Here is an 18,488-nt window from a genome sequence, read left to right as displayed (position 1 = left end):
CCCCTCTCCCCTCGCTGAAGTGCCGAAGCCTAATGTTTGCAGCCCAACAGGGACTCCTGTAAGCTCATCCTCATTACACCCTCTCTTTTAGCTTCGTAGCCCTTTTAGCCACAGCTACCTGGCTTAGCAGCATTCCTGGCTGCTCAGACTCTCACATAAATATCTTACAAAACAAAAAACAAAAAAAAAAACAACCAAAAAAAAAGAAAACAAAATTCATGCAAGCCTCTGCAAGTGTTCCGGTGTCTCATAACACTTCAAACTACTTCCACTTTAGACAATTGGCATTTAGCAACAATGATTGAATGTGTTGCGACTATTTTATTTATTTATTTATTCATTTTTCGTTTAGTTTTTTTTTTGTCAACTCCCTCTGGAGTTAATTGTCACAAAATAGTCTTGGTTTGAGTTGAGAAAACCATTCTTTTGAATGTGATGTTTGGGGCTGAGGGGTGTCATTTTTGCGCCCCAGACACTTGCCCGCATCTGCCTTCTTGTTAAATTCACTCTCAGAGTTGGTTAAATGGGATGAACCGAAACAGAATTGAAAAAGAATTATGGCAGGGACCAAAGAAGAAGCCTTGCTCACTTGGCTACAATCAAATGTGACAAATGAACCTCGTCATTCCTGTTAATATAAAAATCGTGGGCGAAGTAAAAACTGGTCGAAGGATCCATTGATGTTGTTTTTTTTTTTTTCACTTGGCGTGTTGATGTCACACTGGGAAAATTGCAACACTAAATTCCAAGCAAGATGCCTTTTTTTTTCCCCATTTCCCCCCACGAAAAGAAGCAAAGCGCTCTGAAAGATTGCGGAGACCTTCCAGCACGCTTGTTGGAGGTGTGAACCAGCTTGTCGCACCGAGAGCCGTCAATCACAGCGACTCACGCTGAGCTTTTGCTGAGCCAAATCATGAAAGTTGACACCCCGTTCCTTTAAACATTCATTTGATGTTTGAGAAAGAACACGCTGCACAAATTCAACAGGAGGTTGTGTAAAGGAACTTCTTTTGGTGTCTCCCTCTCTCTCTCTTGCCACTTGCGGATATTCTCATCTGGCGTTTAAAAAAATCAAAGCCGTGAAAATCATCACATGCTGTCTTTTTCTAAACTGCCTCCCTGACTCTGATAGAAAAAGCTGGCTAAGCGGCTAATAATACTGTAGCACAACTCAATGATGGACACTGGTGGCAATCCAGCATGCTGGACACGTGAGTCAAAAAGTGTGTGTGTGTGTGTGTGTGTGTGTGTGTGTGTGTGTGTGTGTGTGTGTGTGTGTGTGTGTGTGTGCGCGTGCGCTCTTGATTCATTAATTGCCTTGCAGCCACCAGACAGTACGGCCTGCCAGTTGCTCGCATTAGGATTTCTCCGTGACCGTTGAAAAAGCCTCCTTCCCTGGCAGCAAATTGACTATTTCGAAATTTTGTCCTAAGCTTCTGTTTAAAGCTGTTAAAATGTGACGCAAGGGCAATCAAATGACAACTATTGTCATCACTTGTTTGAGCATAAGTTTCGATTTTTTCTCTTTGGATAGTCAAATGCGCGACAGGTATACAGTGACCCCCGCACCATTTTTGGGGGGGATGGGAATGCGAATAGCAAAAATTCTCCAATAAGTGCCATATTCCTGCTTGCTTATAACCACCAGATGCTGTCGATCTTTTGTCTCTTAGCGTCTTTATATATTTTACACACGACCCCACACGATTGAAATGCTTTTGTTAAGTGAACTTTGCGGCGAGACTGTTCCAAAAATATGCAGATGAATATTAAAATGTTAATTCATGCTATATTTGAGTGAAACGTATCCCGTGTTCAAGAAAAGTTTTTCCAATTTTGTGTCAAATTCTCAGCACAGTTGCTCTTACTCATTCTCGAAAAAAGGTGCATCCGTAGTTGTTTTTCATACAGTTATTTATTGACCTGGCGACTGCATTTTTTGTAGGATATTGACAGTAGGAAAGGAAGTGACCTCAGCGGCAAATCTCGAACGCCCTATCGTGTGTTCTGCTATCGACCATCGGTCCATTCGTTCATTTTCTAAAGCGGTTCTCCTCGCAGTTGTGCTGTCACTTATCTTGGTTGACCTTGGGCGAGATGTAGGGTCAATGCTGGACTGGTTGCCAGCCAATCGCAATTTTCCAGTCCAAACTAGTAAACCTCTATTTTCTGCTCCACTTTGTCCTGGCATCCCAACAGCAGCTGCGATCTACAACACCGCAGGGATGTTGTGATGGGAATTTGAACATAGTTTATGACTCCTGTGGGGGTTCGTTCGCCTCGCATGTTTGTTAGCTTCGCCTTATCCGGTGCCAAGCTGTGACGTCTGTTATTCATTAGCAAAGTATTGTTGGACGCACGGCCGTCAAAGACGCAGTAGCGTAAGTGGAAGCGTTTGACTCAGTGAATTAAAATGTTCCAGGATCCACGTGGTGCTTCTGTTACATTGTAACATGACACCCCGTCATGCAAATATAACAGGAAGTCAAAACGAGAAGACACCACAGCACACGGTGGCGAACAAGGTGTCCGAAGCATTATGCTTTCACTTTGCAGCATCGGAATGAATACGCTTAAGTGACGCGTCAACGGGTCGAACTAAAGTTGTATTTAGATGACGTCTGATGTTCGACTGAGTTTGCTCCCTCCCGCTCTGTGGTCTCTGTTTTCTCGGCGTCACCGTTGTCCCAGTCGGACTTGGTGCTCAGCTCACGGACCGCTTTGCTAACTGCGCTTGTGGGTGTTGGAGAGGAAGAGGGTGGAGTGGAAGGCGAGGCACATAATTGTGGCCGGCTGATTGAAAGCCGGCACGCTGGTCTGTGAAGTCCCCCTGTAAAGTCTATGTCATTTTTGGACACAGCACAAACAATATACTGTACACTTATCCCATAAATGTGTATTTCCACCATGGGAAAAGAGTGTTTGTTTGCATTACATCAACTCCTCACGTTTATTCTATACTGCCTCCAATTCCACACCATTGCGACATAGATGGCCAAAAAAATGTGCTTGTACTGTAAAATATGCTGCAGTGGCTTGTAGTAATTATTTCAATGAGCATTTTTTTTTCTCCCCGAGGAGTGTAATTTATTGCAGTTACGGCCTAGCTTTCACTTGAACTGTGTGATCTGGTCCGGGGTTACAGGTCAAAGTGGAAGGGTCACTGATCCAACCGGGAAAGTCCGCTCACGCAGAACAGGAGATCGTAAACGATCCAGTAAATGCCATCTGCGGGGGCGTCGAATCCCAAAACCAACACTGGTACGTTTTGCGCGGATGTCGTGTGCTAGTGTGTAAGATCACACACGTAAGGATCAACACAAACACAACATGACCAGATGGAGACACGAGAGGTCACTGAGCAAGTGACCATCTGGTATTGACCGTAACATCGAAGTTCCCACTCAAGGCTTACTCTTGCCTCAGTGTTGCATACTTTCAACGCACATTTTTGTTTGGAGAAAAAAAAAAAAAAACAAAGCTATTTCACCGAGTTTGTTTTGCTGTTTGAGATTAAATAGTATCACGGTTGGTTGATATTTTTTTTGTGACGAGGAAGATAATACTAAAACATGGTGTCAAACATACGGCTCGCGGGCCGGAGCCGGCCCCCAATGAGGTTCGATCCGGCCCGCAGGATAATTTAAAAGTGAAAAAATGCACTAAAGACACGGAATGAAGATTTTTCATAAAATGCAATTCATGGATTATCCACTAGGCGGCACACTGTTTTGATCAGAGTAGAAGACAGCATTGTTTTGATCAGAGAAGAAAACAGCAGTCTCAGTCTGTGACTGAGACAGACCCAACACAGCAAACAGTATCATTGTGCCAATGCTTCTTTGTACCAAAACAAAGGAAAGACATGATATTTTGGTTATTTATAGCAGAGGATGGTATAATGTTAAATGAAGGGCAGAAATCTTTTTTTTTTTCAATGAAAATGGTTGCCGCAGTGCCAAATATGCAGCTCATTTTAACCCCCCCACCCCCAAAAAAATCACTATGTGCATGTGTGTGCATGTAAGTGTGTGTAAACTGTGTTTGATAGGTTTATCTCTCATCTGGTATCAGGTGGTGTTGCTCGTTTAGCTTCAGGCTTAGTGTGAGATCTCGGCTATTTGTCTTCTATTCCGAGATGCCCAGAAGGAAAAGCCCGCTAATTAAGCGGCTATAAATACAGGACCTCCGCATAGCGGGTCACGCTTAGACCTGCTCCAACTGGGCTCATCCTCATACAGTCTGAGCCGGGGCTTTCGCTCATTATCCTTCCGATGCAGCTCATTTCAAAGGAGCCAAATAAGAGCGTGCCATACATCGTGCAATATCATACGATTTTTAATTTTTTTCCCGGCATCGGTAATGATTCTACTGGTGTACTGCTGTAAAAAAAAAATATGCTTTGCTTTTCTATGAAGTGGATCAAACGCTGTGCTGCTTTTTTTTTTCTTTTCCATATTTTTGATTGCGTCTTGCCATAGTACTTTGATATATGTGATCATGAATATTCCATCCCAACTGGACAAACAGTTTCTGGCTTCTTTTTAAGATCTAAGGAGCTACAAATGCTCGATAGTCAATGAATGAATCCTAACATGTTTTTTTTTTTTTCTTTCTGTGTTGTTGCTCTCCAGTAGGCAAGTAGGATACGCCGAAACAGAAATCATTATCCGTATCGGTGCCGATACCGTACATCTGCCACAGTATTGCGACTCATAATAATACTCAGATACTGTACGCCGATACCATTTCACGAATGCGATATCAAGCAGGAGGAGCAATGTCAGTCATGTGGAGATATTCGGAGGTAAACACGGGGGGGACGATACTTTCAGAATCAGAATCATCTTTATTGGCCAAGTATGTAGAACACACAAGGAATTTGTCTCCGGTCGTACAGGCTACCCTCGTATCATCAATAACAAGCAACTAGTTTGTCGCGGAGATTTCACTTCATTTATCTGAACACAAAGCCGTGGCATTGAAAGTCGGGTAAATAGAATCATCCTGACTGAAATTGCGTCAGGTATCAGTACTTGGTATCGGTAACAACTTGTACTGGGGAAAACAATGGTCTGAGTGCATCCCATGGGGCAAAGAATTTCATACAATTGTAAATAACGGGCTCCTTCTTCAGAGAGAATACATTCAGCAATAGATTGTCTGAAAATTCAAGGTTTTGAAGACTTGTGTGTGTACATTTGGTTTCATCTTCTCCCGCTACTCGATTGCACGTCCCAATGACAGTGTTTAGTGGTTTGGCCTCTGTGCCTGGGAGTGTATTTTGATCTTTCGCGTGATTTACTGCTCTTTTGGATGCGCTCGCTACCAGGCAGCGCCGCTCTTGGTGAGCCAAATTGAAAGTTCACTGTGTCCAAGCGAGAATGTGCAACGTCCAACCCGCATTCACCCTCTTGCCGACCGAGCCTGTCATTGAACAACAGGCAAGATTTGTACAGGCAGGTAGAGGATTTTTTTATTTATTTTTTCCTGAGAACAGTGAAGTGGAACTGACGAGGGGCGGAGGTGAAAATGAGCAAGGAGAGCCGGAAAGCTGAAATGAAAAGAATGAAAAATTCATATAAAGGCATGGAGACGAGGAGGAGGAGGAGGAGGAGGAGGACGGATGATAAAAGTTGGAGTCAAAGGAGGGGAAGCGAGCAGAGAGAAGCAGAGGGCACGGGAGATTAATTGTGTGCGCTTGCCACTGCAGCGCTGAAGTCAACCAACCAACACACGCACACCAAGCGGCAGAATTACAGCCGAGTTAACAATTGCACTCACGTTTGTTTCCTGCAGCAGATCAGCTCATTTTGCCGCCATTTCTTTACAATCACTTCCCGGTGCTGATTCAAGGTCACTTCAGGTCGCCTCGGCGTCGCGTCTGCAGCCTCTTTGTTAAATCTCTTAGCACAGCGTGCGCCACTTTAAAGCCTCTCTTCTCCACTGTTCACCGTTTTTTTTTTTTTTTTGCATGAGTCTTTCGGTGGCGTGAACAAAGTGGTGTGGAAGCTTGGCCACTGTCACAGTAGGAGGGAGCCACGCTGTGTGCCTACTCGCTACCGCGTGCAGGGTTCATGGCAACGTGATTTTGATGTCACGAATATCAACATCGTCGTTTAAGCCTCTGAGAAAGCAGCTTGGGGGTTTGTCTTTTTGTACAGATGAAGAATTTAGCAGCGATGGTTTCACACGCCAGCGTGTGGGCAAAGAAACACATTTTTCGATGTCTGTTCAATATTTCATTCACTTCAATGATAGATCTGGTAGATTTTAGGATTCTGTCGGGGGCGGGGGGGCACGCTATTACAAAAGCTGCTTTGAGTTCACCCTCTCTTCTCCACTGTTCACCGTTTTTTTTTTTTTTTTTTTTGCATGAGTCTTTCGGTGGCGTGAACAAAGTGGTGTGGAAGCTTGGCCACCATCACAGTAGGAGGGAGCCGCGCTGTGTGCCTACTCGCTACCGCGTGCAGGGTTCATGGCAACGTGATTTTGATGTCACGAATATCAACATCGTCGTTTAAGCCTCTGAGAAAGCAGCTTGGGGGTTTGTGTTTTTGTACAGATGAAGAATTTAGCAGCGATGGTTTCACACGCCAGCGTGTGGGCAAAGAAACACATTTTCGATGTCTTTCAATATTTCATTCACTTCAATTATAGATCTGGTCGATTTTAGTATTCGGTCGGGGGCGGGGGGGCACGCTATTACAAAAGCTGCTTTGAGTTCACCGTTACAACTTTCTACGTGACTATTTCGATACATGATTGTGATTTTGCATCGTTGTCGGCGCCGATATGTTGTGTCAGACAATAGAATAATTGCTTTGTGTTCAACTAACCATCAGTCAAGAGTGCTCACATTTGACTGACACGGAGGTATTGATTTGACATATGTTTATATTTACATTTAAAAAAAACAAACAAACAGTCATTTCCTTCCTTTTGTAGGACAGCGACATCCAAAGAAAAATCGACCATGAGATCCGAATGCGCGACGGGGCCTGCAAGCTGCTGGCCGCCTGCTCGCAGCGAGATCAGGCCTTGGAGGCGGCCAAGAGCCTGCAGACGTGCAGCACCCGCATCATGGCCTACATGTCCGAGTTGCAGAAGATGAAGGAGGCGCAGGTCATGCAGAAGGTGACGCGCAGGTCGTCCGACGCGGGGCCCATGGACGACAGACTACCGTGCAAAGGCAAAGTGGCCATATCGGGCAAGTACAGTTCGTGTCTGGACTCCTCACTTAAACACTTTAAACAACATCTAATGGTAAGAACGCACGCAGAGAGACAATATATGCATCTTCGACGCAAAACGACGAATATTATTGTGGCTTGGGATGGGCTTTTTTGTTCCTATTCAAATCAACAGTATGTGTAGTATTGTCTTTATGTACTGTGGCCAATGCGCACGTAACAGACACACATTGCTCATTGAATTAAAGCATGAAATAATTACCCACAAACCATTTTGTTTTTATATTTATTCATTTTCTAACTGTACCTTTTTAGAAATTTAAAGTACAATCCTGTAAACATTTTTACAGGTTATGAAGATCGTAACACAGCTGGAGTAAGAACACACGCAGATAGGCAATATATGCATCTTTGACGCAAAATGACCTGTAAACATTTTTACAGGTTATGAAGATCGTAACACAGCTGGAATAGCCTGTTATAAAGGCAGAGATCGATGAATTGATGGATAGATACTATAAATAGATACTATAGATGTACGGATAGACAGAACGCCGCTGTAGAAGCTACAGCATTCTTCTAATCCTCCATCTTAGCGGAGCAGAAGGGAGAAAGTCTAATTTATTCTTACGCCGAGTGTAATTTGATTCTGGCACACCGACTCTTCATTAGCGCATACTTCAACGTTTATTGACCTCGGCGAGCGTGCCGACACTCTCACTCCGCCCATCACATTGCCGGTGAGGGCGAAAAAATGAATGATTATCGAGTGGAGAGCACGGTTCGTGTCTGGACTCCTCACTTAAACACTTTAAACAAATTCTAATGGTAAGAACACACGCAGATAGGCAATATATGCATCTTTGACGCAAAATGACCTGTAAACATTTTTACAGGTTATGAAGATCGTAACACAGCTGGAATAGCCTGTTATAAAGGCAGAGATCGATGAATTGATGGATAGATACTATAAATAGATACTATAGATGTACGGATAGACAGAACGCCGCTGTAGAAGCTACAGCATTCTTCTAATCCTCCATCTTAGCGGAGCAGAAGGGAGAAAGTCTAATTTATTCTTACGCCGAGTGTAATTTGATTCTGGCACACCGACTCTTCATTAGCGCATACTTCAACGTTTATTGACCTCGGCGAGCGTGCCGACACTCTCGCTCCGCCCATCACATCGACGGTAAGGGCGAAAAAATGAATGATTATCGAGTGGAGCCCACTGCTTGTCTCATCGCGACATCATTCACGCCAGGGAGCACGACAATAAGGGGGGCGCAGTTCGATTCCTTCGGGGGGGGGGGCACTCATGTGCGAGTTATGTCTCACGCATACATCATTCACGCCAGGGAGCACGACAATAAGGGGGACGCGGTTCGAGTCCTTCAGGGGGGGGTTTATTTAACCAGTGTGCGAGTTATGTCTCACGCACACCAGCACACGATACAGTTTATCTTGTAACACAGAGCGATAGTGATGTACATGTTTGGAATCTAATCCCTGCGTGTTGTTGTTGTCACGACAGATCTCCGTATACCACAGCACACGATACAGTTTATCTTGTAACACAGAGCGCTAGTGATGTACATGTTTGGAATCTAATCCTTGCGTGTTGTTGTCATGACAGATCTCCGTATACCGCTCATGTGGAAGGACACCGAGTATTTCAAGAACAAAGGAGGTGAGCAGCCGTCGCTGTGCGATCATGTATGGGGACCCCGTGTTTTTGTAGGCACGGATGAACAAAAGATCAAGCAACACGCGACAAATTAGTCAACGTGCAGTTCTCGCACCGCTCGACACGGCTTAAAAGTGACATAAGTGAGTCAAATCCTTGACTGCTGTTCTTCCTGCGATTGCCCTGACCACTGTAGCGATTGCATAATCCAAAGAGAGGTGACCGAACATAACGTTCTACATCGGCTGTTATATCTGCAGAGCTACGACACCGTTCACATGTGATTCAAATTTGGACTCGCGGCATAACTTGGTGGCCTAGTTGGCCTCTCGTGACAACGAGAGGCTGAACACCGCGCGGCTGCTCAGTCGGGTTTGGACGTGTCACTCCATACTATGAATTTGAAATGTAGACGCATGCTAACTTTAGCCTACGCCGTAGCTCTGGATCAGTATTGGAGCTCTACAATCTTTTCTTTGCCGGTAACAGTTTCTTTTTTTGCTGCCGTCAGTCTCCCCTGGCGTGCAGTTTATCGCCAAACTGTGTCCCGAGAGCCCCATTTTCCTTCACTGTTGTTGTTTGTTCATGTTTCTGGTTCCGATTGATGCGTTCACTGCGCCGTGAATTTCGCAACTCCTCGCGGGGTGGGGCCAAGTGTCCCATTAGTGGTGCACCTCATTCTTTGGTAGCCATGTTTTTTTTTTCAGTTTTTTGTAATTCTCAACTTGAGAAAAAAACGCAGCTTTGCCTCCCGGCGATGTGAAGGAGCACACCTGCGGTAAAATGGGTCGTAGTTTATTGAGTGAATAAAAAGTACAAGTCAACACGTTTTGCTTGAAAGAAATTCACTCAGCACACAGGTTGTACTTTGTACATTGGTCTTTACAATGACCTTCCGCTTATAGCTGACATCCTCCTGAGGAAGCTAATTTGGCGCAGTCTCTCGGCAACGCCGACGGAAATAATCGGCGCGGCCCTGCACATACTAAGTACAAATGAACCCAGGAGACAGGTGGTGGACTTTTAACAAAGCTTAATGAGGTCAGTAGGCGCACCGAGACACAGTCTGAGCCCGTGAGGCAAAGACGAGGAAACCATGCGACACCCTCGTGTCATACACGTGCGTCGAAGCAGAGTGTTGAATTCTTATTTGAGGTAATGAGTGAGAGAGAGTATTTTGGGGGAAGGTGAGTCTGTTATTGTGGATTACAATTTTCTTTTAAAATAGCTGGTCCAAGTCTGCATACGTCTTGGTGCTCAATTCATAGTCTACCTTTTCTCTCGTGTGTCTATTTCCCGAAAAGCAAGCATAAAGCTTTCCAAGCAAGAAAGGCAATCACTGTATCGACCTTCTCCCTTGCAGAGCTCCATCGCTGTGCAGTCTTTTGCCTCCTGCAGTTAGGAGGAGAGATCTTCGACACGGACATGGTGATCGTGGACCGCACGCTCACGGACATTTGCTTCGACAACACCATTGTGTTGTAAGTTACACGCCGGTTTCCCCTCAACCCAAGCCAGCAACGAAAACACTGGATTCAAGAGAGTGAAGCTGATTTTTTATTTATTTTTTTTCTCTTGTGCTCGCCCTGTGACAGCAGTGAAGCCGGCCCCGCTTTCGAGCTGCGCGTGGAGCTGTACAGCTGCTGCTCAGAGGACGACTTCTCAGCCGGGAGCACCCCCAGGAAGCTGGCCAGCAAGCTGAGCTCCTCCTTGGGTCGCTCGGCTGGGAAGAAACTGCGGGCGGCCATGGAGCCCGGGCCGTGCAGCCCAGTGAGCAATGGAGGGGCCTCTCCTCTCCTGCTGCCCGTTCCTTCTGTGCCGTAAGTGTGATGCCTTCTGCAAAAGCTCAACATCAAATGAGAGGGTACAAAAGACTTTTTCCTGCCTTGTTCAATTCAGTTTGCTATGTCAGTGTTTGCATTTCTAACGATGACATACCTCACTGTGTCACCAGTATACGATACCAAATGGATGGAGCAAGATACAATGCTTGAATTGTTAAAGTTGCTTGGGTGAAACGTTTTCATGGAGGTAGAGGACAAATGTCAGAGAAAAGTACCTCGCCTGCATAATGAAAAGATCACGAAGCGGAATGACTATCGACCTCACAAGTTAATAATCTGTATTTTTTAAATTTTATTATTATGACTCTCATTTATGGTCATTTTCATCTGTCCCCAGAGGCCCCAAGTACCACCTGCTGGCTCACACCACCCTGTCGCTGTCACACGCCCAGGACAGTTTCCGTACGCACGACCTCACCATCTCAGGCAACGGTGAGTGTCGACCTCCATCAGTCTGTCTTTCTCCCATCCCCTCCTCTTGCCAAATCAGCCATCTGTCATTCGTTCCCCTTTTTGTCGAGCTTTTCGTGTCGCCGCCTCGCTGCACTCTTCATCATTGTGCTGCATCACTTTCCCCCCCCCACTCTCCTTCCCCGTAGTCCAAGGTCACGGGAATAAAAGCTGTTCCAGAGAGGTGACTGCAGTGTGAAGCTGAAGTGATAACAAGGGTCCCCGCTGTTTTTTATTCTTCAGTTGTCCTGTAAAGCTTTCATTGGTGCTCGTTGCCACCGAGCCCTGCAGCTGCCACTCTTTTACACCTCTGCGCCTCGAGTTTTTGTCTTCATGCCGACATTGTCCGCCTGGAGAGCATGTTTGTGGGTGGACTTTCATGCGCTGTATTAAATGGTGCGTATTTCTGTTTGTATGCGTGTAGAAGAGTGTTCATACTGGCTGCCCCTCTATGGAAGCGTGTGTTGCCGCCTTGCAGCCCAGCCTCAGTGTATGACCCGGCAGATGATGAGTGGACCTTTGAAAGTGTCGGTAAGATGGAGTAAAATGTTTGTTTGCCCATTTTGTCTGTGCACTTTTCCTTCAAAGCTTCACCTTCCTTGTTGCGGCTACCAAGTTGTTGTTGTTTTTTTTTTTTTTTGCCTCTGGCAAGGAGATTTACGCTTTCATCCTGTCGGAAAGCCAGACAAAAAAAAAAAAAAAAAAAGAACTCATTCACTGATTTTAATGGAACCTTAGGTAGTGGTGAGGCAAAGATCAGTCGTGTACTGTAAGGCAACCACAAAACCCTTTTCATGATTGTTGAGACTTAAATGGAAATAAAACCATTGTGTCACCTTAAAAACAGTCCGAGGAACCCCATAGTGTACACCGTACTGCATTATCTTGCTGTTGATCTACAGAGCGTGATTTTCAAGGAAGAAGTGGATTGCCCTCGTCACTGTGGCCATAATAATACAAAGATAAGATATGGGCCAGGAATTAAAGGAGAGTATTTCTTAGGCTGTTGGCTCCATTCATGGATTGCATGTCAAACGCTCCACACTGTTTTTTCATCCACAGGTGCCTATGAAATTATGAGGTTAAATATTATTTTATAATACTTTATATTTAATCATGTAAAGTCTAGTTAAGTATTAGTGTAATACACAAAATATAAACTGTACTTTTTGATTCGCGTCCGATGGTTGGCCATTGATAAAAAAGTAGCTGTCAAATCCCACACACTGCGGCCACATCGCTCAGTGTGTGGCACTGTGTCAAAACGTCAAGGTCCAAAATCCATTTGCAACAAACCATCTTGACTCATATCGCTGATGTTAAAAGCCCTTGATCACTGATTTCCAGAGCTTTCTTTTTGTGTATGACGCAACTCAACAACAGCAAAAACAACTCCATCTTGACACAAGCACGGCATCTCATATTGTTCACGCAGCAGTTGGGAGGTGGACCACACAGCTGGACCAACGTGTATGCAGTCCTGAAAGGAACCAGCCTCTCCTGCTATCAACAACAAAAAGACATCCAGGACAGCGTGGATCCGGCGTTCACCATCGCCATCAACAAGGTCTGAAACAAAAATCAACAATCTCCTTATAAAGAAACAATCTGTTCTAATCTTGAGTCATTTCATCTTTGTTGACCATATTAATGATGCGTCACGACCCTCTCATCAGCGGTTACTGTATTTCCGATAACTATTCTAATCATGCGTAACGTAGACGCCATCTCTGTATTTCCACTGTGACTCACGCTGACGTTTCTTGGCTCTTAGAGTCCATCTTTTGTCAACTGTCTGGTGCCTCTGAAAACAGCACTTAAGATGAGGAGGGGAGGAAATAAATGGAGCAACACTGCCATCTAGTGAATTTATGAAATACATTTGGGAGGAAAATTCCACAAGGGCAATTTATGGTTTGGATGAAGGAAGACTAATGGGAGTCATTTTTGTGGAAGCTGATTGTGTGTGGGGTTTTTTTTTTTTTTCAATGCCTTCAGGAGACGAGGATACGCGTGTCGGAGAAGGACGCTCAGGGCAAAGCTCAGAACGTTTGCATCAGCAACCAGTACGGCGGCGAAGACGTCACGCACATGCTCACCACAGACAGTCGAGAGGAGACGCACAGGTGGATGGAGGCCTTCTGGCAACACTTCTACGACATGAGTAAGTACTTGTCAATTTCATCATCGCTCGGGTTTTGATTGCTTCATGTGACATAAATAAAAACTGACATTCAGGGCCCTCTTAACTGTGGTGTCCTTCCCAAGGGCAAACTTGTCGGCTGATTGCTTCATATATTTAAAAAAAATGTCTCATTTCCATCGCTCAGGTCAGTGGAAGCAGTGCTGCGATGACTTGATGAAAATTGAACAGCCGTCACCACGGAAACCGGCCCCCGTCACGCCGAAGCAGGGCTCCCTTTACCACGAAATGGGTACGACATTTGCATCGAATCACGTGCCCGTGTGCATGGCGGAGTGCTGGGTGTCTGATATCGCCGGCTTAACAATCTGCTTTTCTGTTCTGCTCTATTCGACTCGAGACTGTGACTCACTCTGTCCTATTTTCTCTGCTCCTTTGGCCCCGTGTGCTCGCCACTCCTTTGTCCCCTTTACCTTTTCTTTTGACCCTCCAACATGTTTTCATCCGCCAAACTGCACCCACTCATTTACCTTGGTCAACCTTCCCATCCTCTCCATCGTTTCTGTTTTTGCACAACACCTCCCCACCCCTCCTCCCGACCAACCTCCCCCTCCCCCAATCCACCACCACCACCACCACTCGGCTGTTCCTAAATACTGCCGACAGCCCCCCTTGCCGCACCCTCCTGTGAGGGTCTTCTGCTGCAAGACAATGCTGTGTCCGCCGAGATTCGGGCTCTTCTCTCATCCTATTACAACGACAGGTGACGTAGCAGGAGTAGGAGGAGCCCGTGTGATGATGAGGTCTGACCACTTTACATACATGTACTAAGAGATGGTTAAAAAAAATATGTACCAGACTAGAAAAAAGCCCTGCCGCAAAGGGCAAGAAAAAGAAGGGAATAATTGACACCCCCTGTATTTTTATTTACTTAAATTAATAGCTACCAAGCTAAATTTAGCTCCTCCCCGACATACAACACTATCTCTCGGTCCAGTTTATCACTTGAATATAGATCCTTGACACGATTGTACTACTTTATGATTTTTACATGGTTGTGGCACCCTCTTGTGGCATCTTAAATTTAAGCAACAAGAAATTGTGGTTTGTTTGTTTAATCAGTCATTTTTGCACGCCAACTCAAATTGCAACAAATAGTAGCAACGGAGTTCGCCATTAGCACAACATGCTAACTAGTTAAAGTGGCAGTGCCTCATTGACTCTTAAATTTTCACAGTTAAACTAGTCTATTTCATGTCAAATCGCGTTACGCTATTTTGTCATTTTGCGTCGTGGTCCAAGACGAGCAAAATTTACCCAAAGTCGTCCCGAAGTGCACAGTAAAGCCAATTAGCGCGCCGACAGTGCACTTGTTAGCTGTGTCAGCATGTCGGCTGAGTGTCCATTCCTGCTTCATGTGTGATTTAATCACCTTAGCACACTTAGAGGTTTACAGTGACATCTTAAGGCATTTGTCCTCATCGGACAATCATTCGTACTTTTAAATCAAATATTATTTCTGGAATGAAGTCTGTTTTTTTGCAACGCAAAGTAATAATAGTTCACCACTGACCGTTTACGTTGGCCAAAGGATTTTAGAACACCTGTGAGGCAGAGGGACACAATACGGAATGTCACTTGTCCAGTGAAATTGCTCTGTCGGAAATGAAGTTAAAAGCAACTTAATTGAGCTTCGTCAGTGATTCTTTTGCGAACTGATTCATATTCATATTGATTCAACTGATGAAAATGTTGCCAGGCTTTGAATAGTTTTGGCCTCATGTCTACATTTTAAGAAGGTGCAAACGAGCTCAGCACTGACGTCTTTCTCGCGTCTCTTCTCCAGTTATTGAGTCTTCTGACGAGTTTGGCAGCAGCGTGTCCGACATGTTGGCCCGGAGGATGCAGGAGTTGGAGCTGCGTAGCCAGCTGGGCACCTCTCCCACCTGGATGTCCTTCTTTGAGGAGAACCACCCCAAAAGCGTCGGCCTGCCTCATCCGTGTACCTCTCGCCTGGCGGGCCACGGCCCCCTCAATCCCCACCGCCTCTCGCGGAGCCCCGCCAGCCCTCCGCGGGCTCTCCTGTCCTCGGACGCCAGCCTGACGTCCGACAGCGACAGCCACTGCAGCACCAGCCCCTGCTCGCACCACCACGGCTGGCCCGACACCCCGCCCTTCTCCCTGTCATCCCAATCCCGCTTGAGGCCACGCACGCTCTCGCTGGACGCCAAGCTGAGCACGCTGCGGGGGAGAGGCTACACAGGAGGGGGCGCCTTCCACTGCCCCTGCCGGGCTCCCGCTTCGTCCTGCTCGCCGCTGTCCCAGCGCAGCACCCAGACCACGCTGTCCTGCTCCAGCTCCACCTCCAGCAGTAGCTCCAGCAACAGCGAGGGCGGACAGAGCCCGGAGTTGTCAGAGTGCGCCGCCTTCTCACGACCCTCGCCGGCCAGACGCAGCCTCAGGAACCTCAAGGCCAGACTGGACCCCCGCAACTGGCTCCAAAGTCAGGTGTGACCTCAATCCGAGGAGGCTCTTCCGCGATACTGGTGACAATCACTGGGAGCTATTGGCCCATTTTGCGAGGTTTGGGGTCGTGCTGCTTGGGAGCACCTGTCGACTTTTCCCCATTTCAAACTGGAATTTACCTTTGACTCATTTCTCCATCCTGGCTTCACCATCATTGTCATCTCTGTTCATTCACTAGCATTTTTGTTGTGACTGAAAAGCGTTTTACTAACAAAGGTGTCTAGTATGTATGTCGTCAATATGAGTGAGCGTGTGATGGAATGCCTCGAAAGCAGTGGTGTCCAAACTACAGTCTGGGGGCCATTTCCGGCCCATGACGGATGCTGACGTGAACAAATATGGTACGTTCCAAACTTAGATACGGAATGAATAAAACTCTTATCTCAAGACACCATTGTACCTTTTGTTTTCTAAACTTGCTGACAGAGCAGGAGAAGAAGAAGAAATTGGTTCCCACGTCACTCGCCACAAAATGAATAAAGATGATTCAGGTACGGCAGCAACTTGCGTAAATGCCAATTGTTTGCTCCACTTTCTGCCCTGCGTCAAGGGCCATCTTAGCACAGTGTGCGCTTGTAATGGAAATGTATATACCGTACAGTAATATATAAAAGCATTTTATAATTGCTTTATTTATCTTTACCCGCGCTGATGGTTTGGTTTAAGCGCGTCAAATAATCGGAAGGTGAAGAATTATCAAGGTGGACCTTGCATCCTTTGATTTTTCTGCATGGGGCCCTTGGAAGAAAAAGTCTGGACACCCCTGCTCTTAAAGGGTCACTGTCTCTTGCCAGTACTGTGATATGTAACTGTTGAAGAATACTCACACACAAGAACGATCTGCTGTCACTCCACTACACTGCACCAGGAGATATTGTTGCTATTTTTAACTTGCGTGATTTGGCTGACATCTCATATGTTTCAGATTTGATGACATGAAGCTGTTCATCACTGGTCATTACTGTGATTGCTTCAAAGGGTTCAAATGATAAAATCTGGCTGTTTACAGAAGGAGGCATAGGGCCACACCATAAATTTGAACATACATTTATTCAATAAAGTTATAGTTAGATGATGAAAGATCAAACAAGAGGTTTTATTTTCGTTCCCAACCCAGTCAACCAAATATTTATATGTATAATTTCTTTTATTCATCTGCATGGAAAAATCCCCCAACAAGGCAAATTCCCTATGGGACATCACTGACCGTCATTGTCAAACGTACCGTACGTATAACTTGATCGACACAATACTACCATTGAGCTAGTAGTAATATTTTTGCTTCATTTGCTATCATTGCAAGTTCATTTTTTTCTGCACTGATAAGTTGCTGAAGTAAGAGTCTGATTACCTTCTTGTAAAAGACCACCCCACCCCCTTCCCCCTTCTCCCTTTGTTGTCATTTTGGTGTTTGTCTCCTAAAATGTTAAACTTGGATTTTTTTTTCAGTGTGGCTTTAACCATCCTTGGTAAAGTAGAACATGAACATGCCCCTGTTTAACAGTTCATATATAAAAATAGTTGTTTTTTTTTTTCTCTGAAATATAAGACCATGTACGTCATGGTCTTATTATTATTATTATTATTATTATTCAGTTTGAAAAATAACCACAGTACCGTATGTCTGTTAGATGTAAAAATGTAGAATGGCCTGGTTGCATAAATACTGTATGAACATCCCTCAACTAATGCTTTATCAAAGCATCTCTGGTTTCAATGTCCATTTTGTACAGTTTATCTGTCTCATTTTTCTTTTGTTGTTGTTGTTGTTGTTTTTTTTTTTTAACCACATCAAACAAAGTGAGTCAACGGTGCGTTCACTTCCCTTTTCCACGGAACAGTTTTGGCTGCATCCATTTTTGTCTGAACCGAGTGAAAAGCCATAATATATTCTCTAACTGTCCTTTTAAATGTGAAAATACATCCATAAATTATAAGCAACTATAAACCTGGCTGAACAAATTTCATTCAGGTTCAGCGTTTTAGAACAAACTACGTTTTTTGCCTGTTCAATCCCGGCTGAGACAGCACTCTTCATCAACAGAGTTTACAACAGAGGCAGACATCCATTTTCCAATTGTGACTGAAAATAACTGTCAAATGCTTGCAAGTGGCATTTGTTACTGTACTTATTTGTATATTTTTTTTTTGATAAGTTAACAAATAAGATATCCTTGCTCTATCTGTGTAATCCATTCTTGTGGATGATTTGCAGCTATACTGACAATTATCTGTCATGATCATAGGTTGACTGTTACAACGATGCAAGAGTTATTTCTTGTGGCAGCCTTCGTGTTTCTGCATGTAAACCACCCAAGGAGGCACGAGAAGTGTGTGACTATCCAATTGTGATTATTAATAATAAATGGATTATCAATTTAACGTGGACGTCATTTGTCTTATTGGGATGGAATAGGATCTGTGAAAAAAAACACTTTGTAATTTAATTGTAATTGTAATTTAAAAGTTACAATTAATTTTCCTCAGTTGAATTAAACCCAACTCTAAATTTTCATGTACATCATTTATGTTGATCAGAATAGTGTTACCATCATAAATAATTCCTCAATTTAGCAAAACTGAGGTCATGTTCTTGTTCATTAGAGTCTAATGAACAAGAACATGTCTCATTTGTGGTCTAATGA

The 18,488-nt window shown here is 44.7% G+C and overlaps 1 protein-coding gene across 5 annotated transcripts in view; it reads left to right on the top strand.

Annotated features, from left to right (window-relative positions):
- Positions 1 to 17,400, top strand: part of rtkna (rhotekin a) — a 22,242-nt gene extending 4,842 nt beyond the window's left edge. The window contains exons 2-12 of one of the 5 annotated variants that reach the window (XM_019894590.1): positions 6,949 to 7,210; positions 8,830 to 8,883; positions 10,244 to 10,361; positions 10,476 to 10,700; positions 11,062 to 11,156; positions 11,599 to 11,705; positions 12,610 to 12,741; positions 13,173 to 13,338; positions 13,505 to 13,609; positions 13,984 to 14,080; positions 15,164 to 15,280. In XM_019894590.1, the coding sequence (XP_019750149.1) occupies positions 6,949 to 7,210; positions 8,830 to 8,883; positions 10,244 to 10,361; positions 10,476 to 10,700; positions 11,062 to 11,156; positions 11,599 to 11,705; positions 12,610 to 12,741; positions 13,173 to 13,338; positions 13,505 to 13,609; positions 13,984 to 14,080; positions 15,164 to 15,170 (1,368 nt within the window). In that variant the 3' untranslated portion in view covers positions 15,171 to 15,280. Of the gene's footprint in view, positions 1 to 2,584; positions 2,759 to 6,948; positions 7,211 to 8,829; positions 8,884 to 10,243; positions 10,362 to 10,475; positions 10,701 to 11,061; positions 11,157 to 11,598; positions 11,706 to 12,609; positions 12,742 to 13,172; positions 13,339 to 13,504; positions 13,610 to 13,983 lie in introns of those variants that run through there. The other 4 variants (XM_019894592.1, XM_019894589.1, XM_019894588.1 and 1 more) reach the window with 4 other exon arrangements.
- The last annotated feature ends 1,088 nt before the right edge of the window (positions 17,401 to 18,488 follow it).

The sequence above is a fragment of the Hippocampus comes genome, unplaced genomic scaffold (assembly GCF_001891065.2).
Source record: "Hippocampus comes isolate QL1 unplaced genomic scaffold, H_comes_QL1_v1.1 scaffold195, whole genome shotgun sequence".
NCBI lineage: Eukaryota > Metazoa > Chordata > Actinopteri > Syngnathiformes > Syngnathidae > Hippocampus > Hippocampus comes.
Note: the sequence above shows the minus strand (reverse complement) of the source record. Positions and strands in the feature narration are given on the sequence as shown.